This window comes from Neofelis nebulosa, chromosome 17 (genome assembly GCF_028018385.1).
Source record: "Neofelis nebulosa isolate mNeoNeb1 chromosome 17, mNeoNeb1.pri, whole genome shotgun sequence".
NCBI lineage: Eukaryota > Metazoa > Chordata > Mammalia > Carnivora > Felidae > Neofelis > Neofelis nebulosa.
In genome coordinates this window covers 22977366-22993009 of record NC_080798.1, presented here as the reverse complement: position 1 = coordinate 22993009, position 15644 = coordinate 22977366, and the positions used below count along the sequence as shown (strand labels likewise).

The following is a 15644-nucleotide window of genomic DNA, read 5'->3' as shown; positions in this document are numbered from 1 at the left end:
AGATCTGGGGGTAGCCCTGAGAGTATATACTTCTGAAACTTTCTGCAGGAATATCAGTGTTGCTGGTCCTTGGACCACACTTTGAGTAGCAAGATTATGAGAGAGATGGATCCTTGGAGTTGTCTTGCTTGCTTAAAAGCCGTGCATCCCCCCCTCGCTGCCCCTCCCCCCCCATCTCCATATCCCCTCTTCTCAGAAGAAAGTCTCACTAAGTCTAGGTTTGTGCTTTTTTAAAGGTGGCTATTAACAGCCATGTCTTTCCTTTTTTTTAAAAAAAAATAGCAAAACACCGAATTGCCCATAAACCTCACTCCAAACCAAAAACTTCAGATATTTTTGAAGCAGATTTTGCAAATGATGTCAAATCCAAGGATTTGCTTGCTGATAAGGAACTGTGGGCTCGACTTGAAGAACTAGAGAGACAAGAAGAATTGCTGGGTGAACTTGATAGGTACCGAATGACAAATTATCTTTCCAAGAGATTTTGTTTCTAAACACATTTCCTTGTTAGTCTTTTTCCTCATTAATAAAACAATACATGCTCATTGAAGAAAATACAGAAAAGTATAATATATTAAAATATCAATAATCCTCCCACTCGAAAATATATATTAATTTTCTAGAATATTTTCTGTTAGGACTTGTGCATTCATGCACATGCCCATGCATATGTGTGGGTACAGAAATACTTAAAATCTGTATTCCTGTGTTTTTAATAACAAGATTCAGCTATGTTTTGTATAATGAAGTACTAAGGTATATCAGATAGTCGACATAATAATTATGGGTGTTTTAAATATTTACAATTTAACTGAATTATTTTTATACTGTAGCCAGGATAATGCTGTATATCTAAATGACTTGTTAAAAAGAAAAATTTGCTGTGGATTTGTTTGTTACTGTAAAATGTTTATCCTTGCTTTCCTTTACAAACTTTTCTGTTTGTCGAGCAGGCAGTTTGTAATTTGGTCAGGTAGTTATATATATGAACAACTTTTCCAAACTGCTGTTTGAAATATACATTAGCACTCACTTGGAATTGTCAAAATACTCAATGAAATCTATTACTACAGAAGTTCCTATATTATTTTGCTTAAATGATGCACCGTATGCAGTAATTAGTTTCTGTGAAAAATAGGACATGAAGCACGAAGGATATATGTATATTTTTTTACATTTCACCTACAAATTCTTAGGTCTTTTTGATTAACTGATAATATTCCATTTTTTAAGATCCATCTTGAATCTTGTGATTTTCTTGGGCATGATTCTGTTTTTGCATGACGTTATTTCAGTTCTATTGCATTTTTGATTTTGTTATTTTTGTAAGGTCTTCAAATCCTTTGTAGAAATGAAGCATGAAAAATGTACATGTGTGTGTATAAATATAATTATATTCATGTGCATACATATAAATCCTTCATTATAAAAAGTTAAAATAATACATGCTTTAAAGTATTCCAAATATAGAAGTAGAAAATAATAATAAATAGCCCCAGTGTTAATAAACAGAAAATAAATTAGCCCCAGTGTTAATGTTCTGGGGCTATAATTTATGGTCTTTAAATACATATCTCTGTGAATTTCTTGCAAATTTCTTGATTGTATTATTTATATCATATTTATGTTGTGTGTGGCCAGTGTCCTCTTGCAAAGGTAAAAAAATCATCTATATTCTACTTATGTTTGAGTAACTACAACATACAGAATTAGCATAGAGTTTTTTGTTGTTGTTATTTCAAAGCGTTCTTATCAGCTAGAATTCTAGTTAAAAATATCTTATTCAAAATCTTAATTTTTGCCCATTGAAATGAACTGAAAATTAGAACATGTAGTATTTTGATGTGTATGTTTGATCTTAGTTTTCTCTCTTTCTTATTAGTAAGCCTGATACTATGATTGCAAATGGAGAAGATACATCTTCTGAAGAAGAAAAGGAAGATCAGAACATAAATGTGCATGTGATGCACCAAGTAACAGACTCTGTTCATTCCAGCAGTTGTTATAAGGATGTTACACATTCAGAACTGTTCAATGGCCAAGTGAATAGTCAGTTGAACTGTTCAGTGATTGGTTCAAATTCTTATCACAGTAATGAAGATGAAGAAGAAGAAGAAGAAGATGATGATGATGATGGTGATAATGAAAATGATGTTTTAGGGGTTGGAGATCATTCTGTACCAACAATATATTTTTCTCACACTGTCGAACCTAAGAGGGTTTGTATGCTTTTTGTGTATAATTTAAATATTAACATAATTTAATATAAATATATTCTATAATATTCTTTAAAAGAACACTGTTAGAGTAATTAATATTGTTGATAGTGCCAAATAATAAAATCATCTTTTGCCTCTTGTTCTGACCAATTTATCTAAAAAAAAAACGGGGAGAAAAAGTCAATGTCTAGATAGTTCCCATTGGTCCTTTGTTCTTTGAAGACACAGTGGAATTTGAATTGTTTGGGGTCTGGAAAGGAATCAGATTTGAGTAGCAACTACTGTAGCTCCACCTGTCCTTCATTCAGAGAGTTTTCTGAGAATTCTAGAGTTAATTATATTGTGGGTGTTTTGGTGTATTTAGGATGTTGAAAGTGACTACATTAGCTACATTTTTAATGATGCCAGGTTGTTACTTTCTGTGTGGGCATGACATGAATAGGAGCATCATGAGCAAAGTGGAAAAGTTCAGGAGGAAGTAAAAAGTAGCTTCTTTTCAGATAAAGTAAATCTAAACATCTGTGGGTAATCGTGACTCTAGAATTTTGGCATTTAAGAACTGGGGGTTATTGTGAGATCTTTTTTTTTTTTTTAAAGTAGTGTTTATTTTTGAGAGAGAGAGCACACAAGCAGGGGAGGGACAGAGAGAGGGAGACACAGAGTCTGAAGCAGGTTCCAGGCTCTGAGCTATCAGCACAGAGCCCAACGTGAGGCTTGAACCCATGAACCTGAGCCAAAGTTGGATGCTTAACCGACTGGGCCACCCAGGCGCCCCTGTAGAGACCTTCTAATACAGGGTTTTTAAGCTTTTCTTTAGTATCAAAAGACTTTTTGTTCCCCTTGTACTTACTGTAGGATCCCAGTATTTAAAATAAATCAAAACAGTTAGTTCTGATTGGAAGGATAGACTACCTTAAATCCATTCCCTTGCTCCCAGTGCTGCTCTGAGTAGCAACTGGGAATTCATCTTTATACTTAAGGCCTATTAAGTCCATAGACCTGGCTAGTAATACAACAGATAGTCCTTTGTCTCAGTGCACTGGTCTTTGTACCACTAGATATCCGTGCAGGGGTTGCCTGTATCACAGTTAAGGGTCTGTGGTATCAATCTTAAGTGTCTGTGATTATTATTTAATGAAACATGTTTAAAACATATCTGATATTTCTAAGGTCCCTTAAGTTATCCTGCTGTAGTATGAAGTGAAATAATTTATGGTTTTTTATATGTTAATACTTCAGACTAAAGGGAGCATCTTGTGAATTCTTTAGAAAAAACTGATGTAATAGCCAGAAAAAGAAATTTGTTTTAGGATTCTTATTTCATGCTTTAAATTTTTCCTTATTTGCATGTTGATAAAATAGGAAGAATAAATAATATTTGTAGGAATTTTGTGAGGAAGAGCAGTCATTATTAATATGGAAAGTGTAGTGTTAGTGTTGAGTAGAAGAATGACATAATAATCCTACAGGGTTGGTTTTTATTTTTTAGTCCAATTTCTAAAAACTAGAGGTATTTAAAAAATTCCAAATAATTAAGCATTATCTAATATTGCTTTTATGACTTAAATTTTATATTTTCTTACCAAACATTTCTTTTGGTTAATTATGTTCTTTGTTTTGAAATGCATGATTTAAGCCAAAAATTTATATCAAAGTAATAGGGTGATATGAAAACTTATAATAAATCTGTCATTTAATTTAAATGTAATTTGCTTTCTATACAATAATAAAATCCCTAAAGACTAGAATTGGTCATTAAAGAAGATATAATTTAATGCTGTAGAAGTGTGTTAAGGTAAGGACTTTTTAATCCTATAATAGTGTACATCATTTCATGTCAAAAACTGTCTCTCTTCTTTAATTATAAAGTTTATTTGTTTTAGTTTTGGCTTTGATTTAATTTCTCAGAAGGTTTGTAATTTGCTGTGAAATTTTTAGGTCCGAATAAATACTGGAAAAAATACCACTTTAAAATTCAGTGAGAAGAAAGAAGAAGCCAAACGTAAACGAAAGAACAGCTCTGGCAGTGGTCATTCTGCCCAGGAACTGCCTACCATCAGGACTCCCGCTGACATTTATAGGTGAGTGGTATTCACGGGCAACAGGACAAGCTGCCGTCCCCTTACCTCTTTTTGTAACTGAACATTTACAGGAGCAGGTTGCCTGTAACACAGAAGCCTGTCCATCACGGACAGGTGAGGGGCTCTGATCGGGTTGGCTTAGTATTTCAAAGGCTCTCCCAGGAGCTGCTGAGCCACCACAACTGCCCAGTTCAGAACAGTTGGAACATTGCATGAGTTTCCCCTTTCCCCCCTCTTTGCCAATGCTTTTAAACATTCTCAATCTTTCTAGTGAAAAAATCGTAGTATGTTAACTTTAGAAATGTAAGTTTGGGTTTCCAGTGGGCTGGAGCAGTGCTTTCCTGCCACAGCTATGATGATGCTTGCATGTGGTTTGCCTTTCCGCGAAGTAAGTTAAGTATTGCTGTTCCAGTTTTTTGTTGTCTTGTTTGTTGAGAAAGTTATCATTTGGAAATACCTACTGTTTTCATGACCCATATTTGTAAAATAGTTAAAATTGCTAAATTGTTTTCTAAGTAGGTCTAGATTACATGTAGAATTTTGACAAATCAGACTGTTGTCACCCAGAACATGCTTATAAATAAAGTGCTGTATTAGGCCCCAAAAAATCATATTTTAAAGAATGTAAAATACATCATTTGAAGCTACAAAATTGTTGATTATGAAAATTTTAGATGTAAGTTTGAAAAAAAACACTCTAATTTCTAGAAAATATTTTTTAAAATCTTACAAATTCATCCTCAGTTTATGAGTTACCTAAAGTGCGTGTATATGTTTTTGGACATCATAGAGTCTTTGTTGATGTTGTGAATGGAGAATATGTTCCTCGTAAGTCCATCCTGAAGTCTCGCAGCAGAGAGAACAGTGTTTGCAGTGACACCAGTGAAAGCAGTGCTGCTGACTTTGATGACAGACGGGGAGTTCTGAGGAGTATTAGCTGCGAAGAGGCCACTTGTAGTGACACCAGTGAGAGTATTTTGGAAGAGGAACAGGAAGAAAACCATCACAAGAAACTTTTGCCTTTATCAGGAACACCTGAGGTGTGTGTGTATTGTTAACTCTTTATTTCGTATAGTATCTTTCATCACTTTTTGTGAGTTTAAAAAGGTGGTGATAGCAGGGCACCTGGGTGGCTCAGTCAGTTAAGCGTCTGACTTCAGCTCAGGTTGTGATCTTGTGGTTTGTGAGTTCAAGCCATGCATCGGGCTTGCTGCTGTCAGCGCAGAGCCCGCTTTGGATCATCTGTCCCAGCACTTCCCCCTACCCCCAACTCTCTCTGTCTTTCAAAAATAAACATTAAAAAAAAAAAAGTGGTGGTAGCTCCATTTCAGAAGGGCATATCCTTCATTTTCCTGATTTCACAGTTCACTTTTGGAGTCGAAAAGTTATTTCTTTAAAAGAGGCTCTCCTCTCCTTTTTAAAAAATTGCAGCTGCTATATCTCCCTGGTATGGTCTATAAATCTTTAATCTTACAATCTCTAAATTATTATTTTTTTTGTATAGTTATTTATTGAAGTTAATCAGCTGAGTAATGACATTGTTTATCTTATAGCTTCTTTAGCTGATACATTTAATCTCAAAAGTCATGGACCCTAATTAATTCTAGGCTTATTCTTTTTTGATAATTAATGATTTATAAAAAATTAATAGCCACTAGCAAACACACAAATGCAGATATTATAATCTTAGTTCAAGAAAAATTTTTTGGGGGAAAAGTATTACTAGTCTTAAAGTTCTATTTTTGTGAAATAAGAATTTTAAAGTATCTTAGTTTGCATATACGTTACCTTTTTGACAAGAAGATCATTTAGCAGCTTATTTTAAATGAATTACTACTAGACCAAACTATAGTCATTTTATAATAGTTTATAGGTAGCAGATTATACTTTTCTCTTTTATGTGCTTTAGTTAAAGAAAAAAAACTGTATGGCAGGTAATTATCTGAAGTCCTGTGTTTTGGCCTGTGCCAGTGACATATTTATTTTTGGGGGTTATGGAGCCATTTTACAATTTAAAGAAAGTAGATCCTCTCCTCAGAAAAAGTCAGTGCACACATATACATTCTTATCCACCACATTGCACACACTTGTGTGTGGGGGGAATGGTACTGAGGGATCCCAAAACAAAAATTCCTATCTATGAGATAGTCATATGTTAGGGTTTCCATTATTCCCGGGGATGATTTCTTCAATTGTTTTTGTTCTGGGTGTATCTCAAATTTTCAATTTATAAAGTATTTAGAAAAACTGGGGAACTCATACCTGTATCAAACTGATATACCCATTTGTGCATACATTAAATACATATAAAATATATATGTTTATATATAAATAAGCATATGTAAAACTTCTATTGCTTATACTGAATGGTAACTTAATGGTAATAATAGTACTAAATTGTCACTGGGGATGGAGATCATTAGCATTTAGGGACAGCATGTATGATTAGAATTAGAATGTTCTCCTCCCCATTATATCACCTGATATAATCATCTCAGTTGACGTAGAAAGTATCCAATTTAACAGTCTTCCATACTGTTAGAAAAACAGGTAATGGATGTAGACCTTTGCTACTTTTTATTTATTTAAGTTTACTTATTATGAGAGAGAGAGAGAGTGCTCCCGAGCAGGGGAGGGGCAGAGAGAGAGAGAGAGAGAGAGAGAGAGAGACAGAGAGAGAGAGAGAGAGACAGAGAATCCCAAGTGTGCTCCACACTCAGCACAGAGCCCTGTGCAGGCTTGATCTCAGCACCATGAGGTCATGACCTGAGCTGAAATCAAGAGTCAGACACTCAAATGACTGAGCCACCCAGGTGCCCAACTTTTACTTTATAAGGACTTAGTGTATCATGGTATAGCTAGACCTCAAGTCTGGGACTTAGTTTTATTTCACTCTAACTAGCTTTGTACTTCATATTGAACAGTTTTTGTTAGCATTCTAGATGCTATAAATTTTTTTTTAACATGAAAACAAATAGTTCATGCATATGACAAGTACTTTAAAAGATCTGCTTTTCAGTATCTTTAAACGCTGAAGTGTCTCTTTTTTCAAAAGCATTTTTAATATAGTAAGAAGGCTCAGTGAGCATCATCCTATTTTATCATCCTATTTTATCAATAGGAGTTTTGAGAAAGTAGACTTGAAGTTTCTTTTAAGAGCTTGGATTTCACCCAAGTTCTTGAAATACTGTGGGAGGGTAGGGGCATTCTTGTTTTTTCATTTCTTTGGTGGGGCAAGGTGGAGGGGATGGCTTTTTAAACTTTTCAGGTGATACACTGTCTTAACTCAGTTTGTACTTTTGGTAGACAAAAGCAAGCAAAATACACATGAAAGTTTACGTGTCAAATTTTACTTTGTATGTAATGAGTTTTTAGAAGATGAAAGGTGGGGGGGATCCAAATACCAGAGACCTTAAAAATAAAATTGTTATCAAATCCTTGGTTTTTACAGATCTTTATGTAAAAAGATATATGAAGATGTATCTTTGGTTGTATTTCCATCATTTTGTACACATTATTTTTGTTCCAGTTGAACAAACAGTTGACTACATTACATCCAGCAAATATCCAGCTGAAACGAAAGAACCATTGTGTGTGTGTGTGTGTGTGTGTGTGTGTGTGTGTGTGTGTGAGTGTGTGTGTGAGTGAGAGTGTGCGGAATATCTGATTTCCATCATTGAATTAAGTGTAGCAAATTTTGAGACTGATGCTGCCTCCACTAGTATCAGCACTTAATTTTTCAGTTTACACTGATCTCTTGAGTAAAATTGAGGCAAGATGCAATAAAATATTCCAAGTAATTGCATACATGAACACCACCTAAGAGATGTCACTACTGCTGAAAAGTAAGCTATTGGCTAGCTGGCAGCATGGCCTCCATAGGATAGCTCATTTGTCAGCTCACGTTTGACACCCTTAATAGCATTTTTTAGTTTAATACATTAGTTTTCACGTCATGGTCTGGATGTGAATGTATGAAAATTGGGGACCTTTTACATACCCATTTTTGTTTAATCCCAGATAAAACATTCATTTTACATTTTGCTTTCTTACATGTATATTATCAAAATCTATTTATGTTTGGTGATGTCATTAAGATACATTTTAATGGTAGCTGATTTCTCTAAACAGTTTATATTTTGATGTTATACTTTTGTGTATTTATCCAAGAATCTTAAGAATTCATTTTTTTTTTTAACATTTATTCATTTTTTGATAGAGACAGCGTGAGTGGGGAAGGGGCAGAGAGAGAGGGAGACACAGAGTCCAAAGCAGGCTCCAGGCTCTGAGCTGGCAGCCCAGAGCCCGATGTGGGGTTCGAAGCCATGAACCATGAGATCATGACCTGAGCTGAAGTCGGACGCTTAACTGACTGAGCCACCCAGGCGCCCCAAGAATTTACTTCTAATGAAAGGAAATGTCTAATTGGCAAATACAGGATCAAGATTTTGTGGGCATCTTATTTGCATTTTATTACCATAATCTGACTTTTGTCTTCTAGGCTTTTTCTGGAACTGTAATAGAAAAAGAATTTCTATCGCCCTCCTTAACACCACACCCAACCATGGTTCATCCTGTGTTACCCACCATTCCAGAACGAAAAGAAGTCTTGTCAGAAATATCAGAGGAGACTACCAAGAGGGTTTCAAAGTTCAAAGCTGCCAGATTGCAGCAGAAAAACTAGGGCCTGCCAAGGAGTTTACATCCTAGAACCTCGTTTTGCATTTCTTTAGAATCTGTATAGCAAAATATGTTACATGTAGTTGAAATTAGGCATCCTGAATGCATTTGGCAGCAAGTTCTCTTACTGTTATCAGTGGTATTAAAAAGAAAGTAAATGTTTGAATACTTTAATATTCAGCTTGTTTTGTTAATTCTCTGAATACTGTCAATACTGTTGTCTAAGTTTTCTTAGGATGCGGTGGCAGTATTTGGAATTATTTTTCAAAGAATACTGTTCATATGTATTGTTTTTGTGTTTTGAACTAAATACAGGCAGTTTTGTGCCAGCTGTGAAGTTGTGCATACCATATGGACCATTTTAAGGAAACTTTTAAAATTTCAAATAGATTCAACAATTATATTCCTTACTTTAGCATTTTAAAGGCACTTTAAAAAAATCTACTTCTAGTAGGTTTTGCAGCTAGGTGGCTATTTAAAAAACCTTTCTCTCCCCTTTGACTGTCATTCTATCATCTCTGAGGCAGAAAACTACATGTACCCTTTGGGAAAGTTTCTTTGATTGGAAGAATGGTATTTTGTAAAATATTTTTTTTTTCAAGTAAAAATTTTATGAAACTTGGTCTCTAAAATGTGAGCTTTATGATTCAGAGTTGAATTATAGAAATAAATGTCTTTGATTCATATGTATGCTACATGCACCACACAATGAATCCTTGAATTCTTACAATTCCATAGGCAATTCTTCCCCTTAAGTTGTTCACTTTTAACTGGCATTATATTTTGGGAGAGAAGGAGAGGTTGTGTAGATGCTAAAAAAAACTTTTTTAAAATAAATTTTAATTTTAATTTTTCCACCATTGTCATTCTCCAGGGCTACTTTCTTACTAGTAAATAATTGAAATAACATATTGACTGTTAGCAAAAATCTTTAAAATAAAGAGAAATTTATTCTAACATTGAAAGTTATACTGCAAGTGTTAACCATTAGCTTGATGCATGCTGAAATGAAGCTTTTAAAAAGCATTCTGCATTAGTGCTAAAATAAGCCATCAATGCCAGTCCACCCTCTATTCATGGCTAAATATTTAAGGTTATTTATAGTTTCTTTAATGAATTCTTGCTTAAACAAAGTGAAATTATGTCCTAGAAAAGTAGAAGCTATTTGTAACTAGAACAGCACAACTGTAAAAGTTTTATGAATATGTATTTTAATAATAAGGGGGTGAGCCTGAGTCTCCACAAGTTAATGGGTAATTCAGAACAGAGGACTGATTTTGAAAGATAGCCTAGAAATGTAGAAGATTTGTTCTTTAGTAAATTTTAGTCAACTGTGCATATATTTTTAGTTAAAACTTTCTCTCAGCCCCTCCCCCACAAAAAACCAAGAATACCATCACACACACTCAAAGGAGCTCCTGACTCCCAAATGAAATGTTATTAGAGTGAGCTGTGCTAGATCTTTCCCCCAGTAACAAAGTTTGTTGTGGGACTATTGTGATATTCTTTACAGACATGTAATTTCAAGAGTACTGTCATTAAATAATTTTTCATAATTTGAGCCTGTTGTTGTTTATGTATTATGTTACTTCTTGCAAATAAGATGTTCCCTCATAGAACAAGATGGTAGTAGAAGCAAAGAAAAAGTGTTTGATAACATTTTCTTATGTCTTGCTGAAGACCAGATGAAGTGGTGTAGCCCCATTTCATAGCCTCAGTCTTACAACAGAGTTTCAGCTCTAACTTAGTGTAGCTTTATTTATCATGTTAAATTCACGTTTCAGTGGGTTAAAATGAAGCTGGTCATAAGTGTTCTCTTTTAGACCATTGTAAAACAATAGCAGAAGTTTTTTTTAAATTTTGAACTAATTTTAGACTTCTAGAAGAATTGCAGAATAGTACAGTTTCTGTATACCTCTTAGCTTCTGCTAAATTATAATGTATAACCACAATACAGTTATGAAAACCACAAACTTGATGTTGGTGCAGTGCCATTGACTGACTTACAGATCTTATTTGAATTTCACCAACTTTTCACTAGGTGTTCTTTTTCTGTTCCAGGACCCTATCCAGGATCCCATCTTGGCGTTTGTTTATTACCGCTCCTTAGTCTGACAGTTTGTTGTTTGTTTGTTGTTTTTTATGACTTTGAAGTATTGGAAGAGTACTGGTCAGGTATTTTGTTGGATGATCCTCAGTTTGAGTTTGATGTACTCACATAATTAGAATGAGGTTTTGCATTTTTGGCAAGAATATCACAGAAATGCATCATATCAAGAGGTGCATTTCATTGTGTCATTTCAAGGGGTCCGGAATTCATTATGTTAACCTTGATCACTTGGTTAAGGTGGTGTCTGCTGGGTTTCTCCACTATAAAGTTACTGCCTTTTCGTTTGTAGTTAATAAATACCTTTTAGGAGATACTTTGAGATTATGCAGATTGTTTTTTTTTTCTCTTCAATCTTAAGCCCAATAATTTTTGCATTCATTGGTAGATCTTGTCTGCAACAGTTATTACTGTGGGATTTGCCTAATGGTGATTTTGTTTTGCCCTTCCTTCCTTCCTTCCTTCCTTCCTTCCTTCCTTCCTTCCTTCCTTCCCTACCCCCAATTTAATGTAGTGGAGGGGCTCCTCTGAAGCTATTTTAATGCTTCTGTTGAGAATTAATTAGCTTTATTAACATCAAGGTGTCTGGGTACTTTATTTTATTTTATTTTTTTTTACATTTATTCCTTAGAATTCTCTTGTAATGAAAAGATGTGCCGTTCTCTCCCCACCCCCACCCCTACTGTTATATTAATTATATCAGTATGAACTTGGATATTTATTTTAGTCTATGGGTTAAGATCCAGTTATCATTGTTTTGTTTGTTCACATTGTTCTACATTTGACCATTAGGAACTTCTTTGAGTTCACACCTGACCCTGAATTCTTTCAAGAAATTACCATATTTTTGTTTGAATATTTTTAACTCCACAAAATGTACAGGCTTATCTTATATTTTTCCTGCTCCAGCCTTAAGATCATCATCAGTCACTTCTCCAGGGAGCCCTTATTCCTTTTATTGGAGAAAGTTGTTTAAAAACCACCATTTCTCATGTGGGTGTGGGTATTGCCATTGTGGTGTCATTGCTAGAAACCCTTCCTCAGTAGTTAGAGCTAGGAAATTATTTTTTTTATTTAAAAAAAATTTTTTTTTAACGTTTATTTATTTTTGAGACAGAGAAAGAGCATGAACAGGAGAGGGGCAGAGAGAGAGGGAGACACAGAATCTGAAACGGGCTCCAGGCTCTGAGCTGTCAGCACAGAGCCCGACGTGGGGCTTGAACTCACGGATCGTGAGATCATGACCTGAGCCAAAGTCAGACACTTAACCGACTGAGCCACCCAGGCGCCCCTAGAGCTAGGAAATTATAACCACTGCGTGTGTCTACATATTTGTCTGTTTCTGTATGTTAAAAAACATTCAAGTTTATACTGACACTTCGGATTCTAACGCCACAGGATTTGTTCCAGTTTTTTCTTATTTGTGACTTTTTTCTCCCAACAGTGAGAAACCTGCTGTTTACTATCTGCAATGTATTTGCCTATTTTTTATTTATTTTTTTAAGGAAATTTTTAAAGTTTGTTTATTTTGAGAGAGAGCATGTGTATGCCCTTGGGGGGTGGGGAGGAGCAGAGAGAGGCAGAGAATCCCAAGCAGGCTCCACGTTGTCAAGTGCAGAGCCCAATGTGGGGCTCTATCCTGTGAACCATGAGATCATTGACCTGAGCCGAAATCGACTCGGATGCTTAACCGACTTAGCTACCTAGGCGCTCCCCATCCATCCTGTCTCTCCCTTTCTCCCTGCCCTTCTCCCCACCCCGCCCCACCAGGCATGTGTGGACGTGCACATTCTCATATTCTCTCTCTCTTTCTCAAGATAAATAAACTTAAAAAAAAAAAAGCACATAAAAGTAGTTTCAGAGTGCTAATTCTTATTCCCAGGAGAAACATTCATTAACTACATTGCACTATTTGTTATTTTTTTTCTTTAGCTATTAGTCAAGAAACTTCTCCAAAGTTGTTTTTTTTCTTTCTCACTCCCCTCACTGATTGTTATTCATTTGTAATATGAATATTACAAATGTTACAGATATTAGGTTCATTTGTTACTGTTTGTGTTCCAGTTTGGATTCTCCACATCCTTGTTGGTGTTAATGGTTTAACTTGGTGGTATGTGAGGGGTATGTGAACTTTAATGTGGTTCTGACAGTCACAACTACATAAAAAGGTAAACATGGAGAAGTGTCACACCTTCTTGCCTGCTACCCTGCTTCCATTCCCATCTTGCTATCACTTCTCCACCTACCCACTGCACATACCAGTCTCTCTATTTTCTCATTCCATTGCACTTTTTTCCTCTCAGTTAATAGTATGCTCTGGTAATCACTGTATGTCAGTTTATAGAGATCTTTCTCTTTTTTTTTAAACAGATTTTGTATTCTCTTAGGTAGTTGTAACATGGTTTATTCAGCACTTTCTTTGGGCATTATTCCTGGTATTTTGCAATTACAAACAACGATGGCAACGAGCAAGTTCAGTGTATGTGTATCTTTGTGCATTGAAGGGGTATCTTCAAGGTAGATTCCTAGAAGTAGGATTGATGGGCCATGTGCATAATTACTCTATGACTTCTTTTAAACAGTGTAAAGTCTGTTTTTGAATGTATTCTCATATTAAGGACATGGTTTTAACATGTATGTTTGCATAGCTACATTCATTGATGATTCTTTGATAATAACTCTGGGACACTTAGTATCCTAAAGGGACTTCAAAAAGTCAAAAATATTAAATTAAGTATAGTGATCATGTTCATTTTGCTACATTTTTATTTTACTTTTTGGGGAAATTGGTCATGCATGCGATTTATAAGAGCTTTCCATTCATTGGAATATTTCCAAATTTTATTTTTTTTAATTTAAAAAATGTTTTTATTTTAGTGTGTGCAGGGGAGAGGGGCAGAAAGAGAGAAAGAATCTTAAGCAGGCTCCATGCTCAGCAAGGAGCCCGATGCAGGGCTCAATCCCACGACCCTGGGACCATGACCTGAGCCGAAATCAAGAGTTGGACACTCAACTTGACTGAGCCACCCAGGTGGCCCTGGAATATGTCCACATTTTAGAAGTGCATATACCTCATTGTATTAGATTTATTTTTCTCTTCGAAGGAACAACTTTTCAAGGATACTAATCTTTATCTGTGTGTTCTTTTGGTGAGTAGCATATAGACTTTCAATTGAATGCTTGTTGAATGAATTCTTTAACTACAACAGATATTTGTGGTTTATGTATTTAATCTGTTGGTCAATATTGTCGAGTTTTTACATTTTACAATGCTTTCTCAGTTTAAATTTCATCTTCTAGGAAGATCATTAGGATATGAAGGAGTTTTTGTAGTTCCCTTAAATAATTGATGGATTTGTAAGGAACTGCATAATATTTTTGAGCACTTACTATGTGTCACGTATTTTTTGTGTTCTTTATATGGACTGTTTCATTTAATGCAGTAGCCCAGTTAGGTAGATACTGGTTTTGTTTTGTTTTGTTTTGTTTGTTTGTTTGTTTGTTTGTTTTTAATCCCCTCTATTTTAGAGATGAGGAAACTAACTCAGATTAAGCAACATTTTAAGTCACAGGGCTGTTAAAGTGGTGGAATTTGGATTTAAAGCCAGCAGCTTTGCTCCATAATCAGCACTCTTAACACACGTTTTTGACATTTAAATTGTCTGCCTTCTAAACAAGAGCAAGTAGCTAGTAAGAAAATATGTGATCTCTAGAACATCTGAATACTTGCTGACTCATTGTGAGGCCACCTTTTTAAAAATCTGAATTGGAAACCTGCTCTGTTTCTTAAACACACGTTAAGAGGGTTCATTTTGACTTGGTGGAATGGAGGTGGAGTTTCAACTATGTTGTTTGGCCATATGTGTAAAAAAAAAGGAGTGTGCAGAGAGAAAACAGGAAAAGTATAAAGAGAAGTAATCGTACCAGTATTTCATGGAGAAACGACACATTTTTAAAATGTGAATTTAGGCATTATGTGCGTTTAAGTATAGAATTAGTATGTTCACAATCCAGTGACCTCAGAGTGACCCTCCTTGTCCTTAATATTTTTTTTGCCTTACCGTATTTCATATGACATTAATGTAGCTAGCTAAATATTTTTCTAGTATAACAGTTTACATCTTTTGTGTGTTTGTGATACTTCTCTGTTTTTGTCTTTTTCTGTATACATACCTGGGCATAATAGTAATATTATATTGTTACTGTAAACTGTTCTTAACCTGACAATGCTTTGTTAACTCAGGTTTAGTGTAAGTTTATTGTAATCACTCTTACTAGGACTTACTCTACTATTTGGGCATTCTGTTTACCCTGATTATTTTTTGCCTCCACACAGTGCCCTTTACTACTGTTCAGGTTAAGTGCTTTTTGTTTTCCTGTTATCTCTACTGATTTGGAAATTATGTATTTGCTATATTTTAATTTTTTGACACTCTCCTATGAAAATGTGCATCTTTTTTTGGTTCTGTTTTTTTCCAACAGTTTTATTGAGGCATAATTTATATACCATAACATCCATTTTTAAGTGTGCAGTTTAGCGTTTTTCAACTTCAAGTT

General features: G+C 34.9%; 1 protein-coding gene across 4 annotated transcripts in view; it reads left to right on the top strand.

Annotated features, from left to right (window-relative positions):
- URI1 (URI1 prefoldin like chaperone) overlaps positions 1-15644 on the top strand; it is a 125936-nt gene that overhangs the window by 90122 nt on the left and 20170 nt on the right. For 3 of the 4 annotated variants that reach the window (XM_058708179.1, XM_058708180.1, XM_058708177.1), the window contains 5 exons: positions 283-451; positions 1883-2219; positions 4158-4300; positions 5091-5340; positions 8802-10541. In XM_058708179.1, coding sequence (XP_058564162.1) covers positions 283-451; positions 1883-2219; positions 4158-4300; positions 5091-5340; positions 8802-8984 — 1082 coding nt within the window. In that variant the 3' untranslated portion in view covers positions 8985-10541. Of the gene's footprint in view, positions 1-282; positions 452-1882; positions 2220-4157; positions 4301-5090; positions 5341-8801; positions 10542-15644 lie in introns of those variants that run through there. The other variant, XM_058708178.1, reaches the window with a different exon arrangement.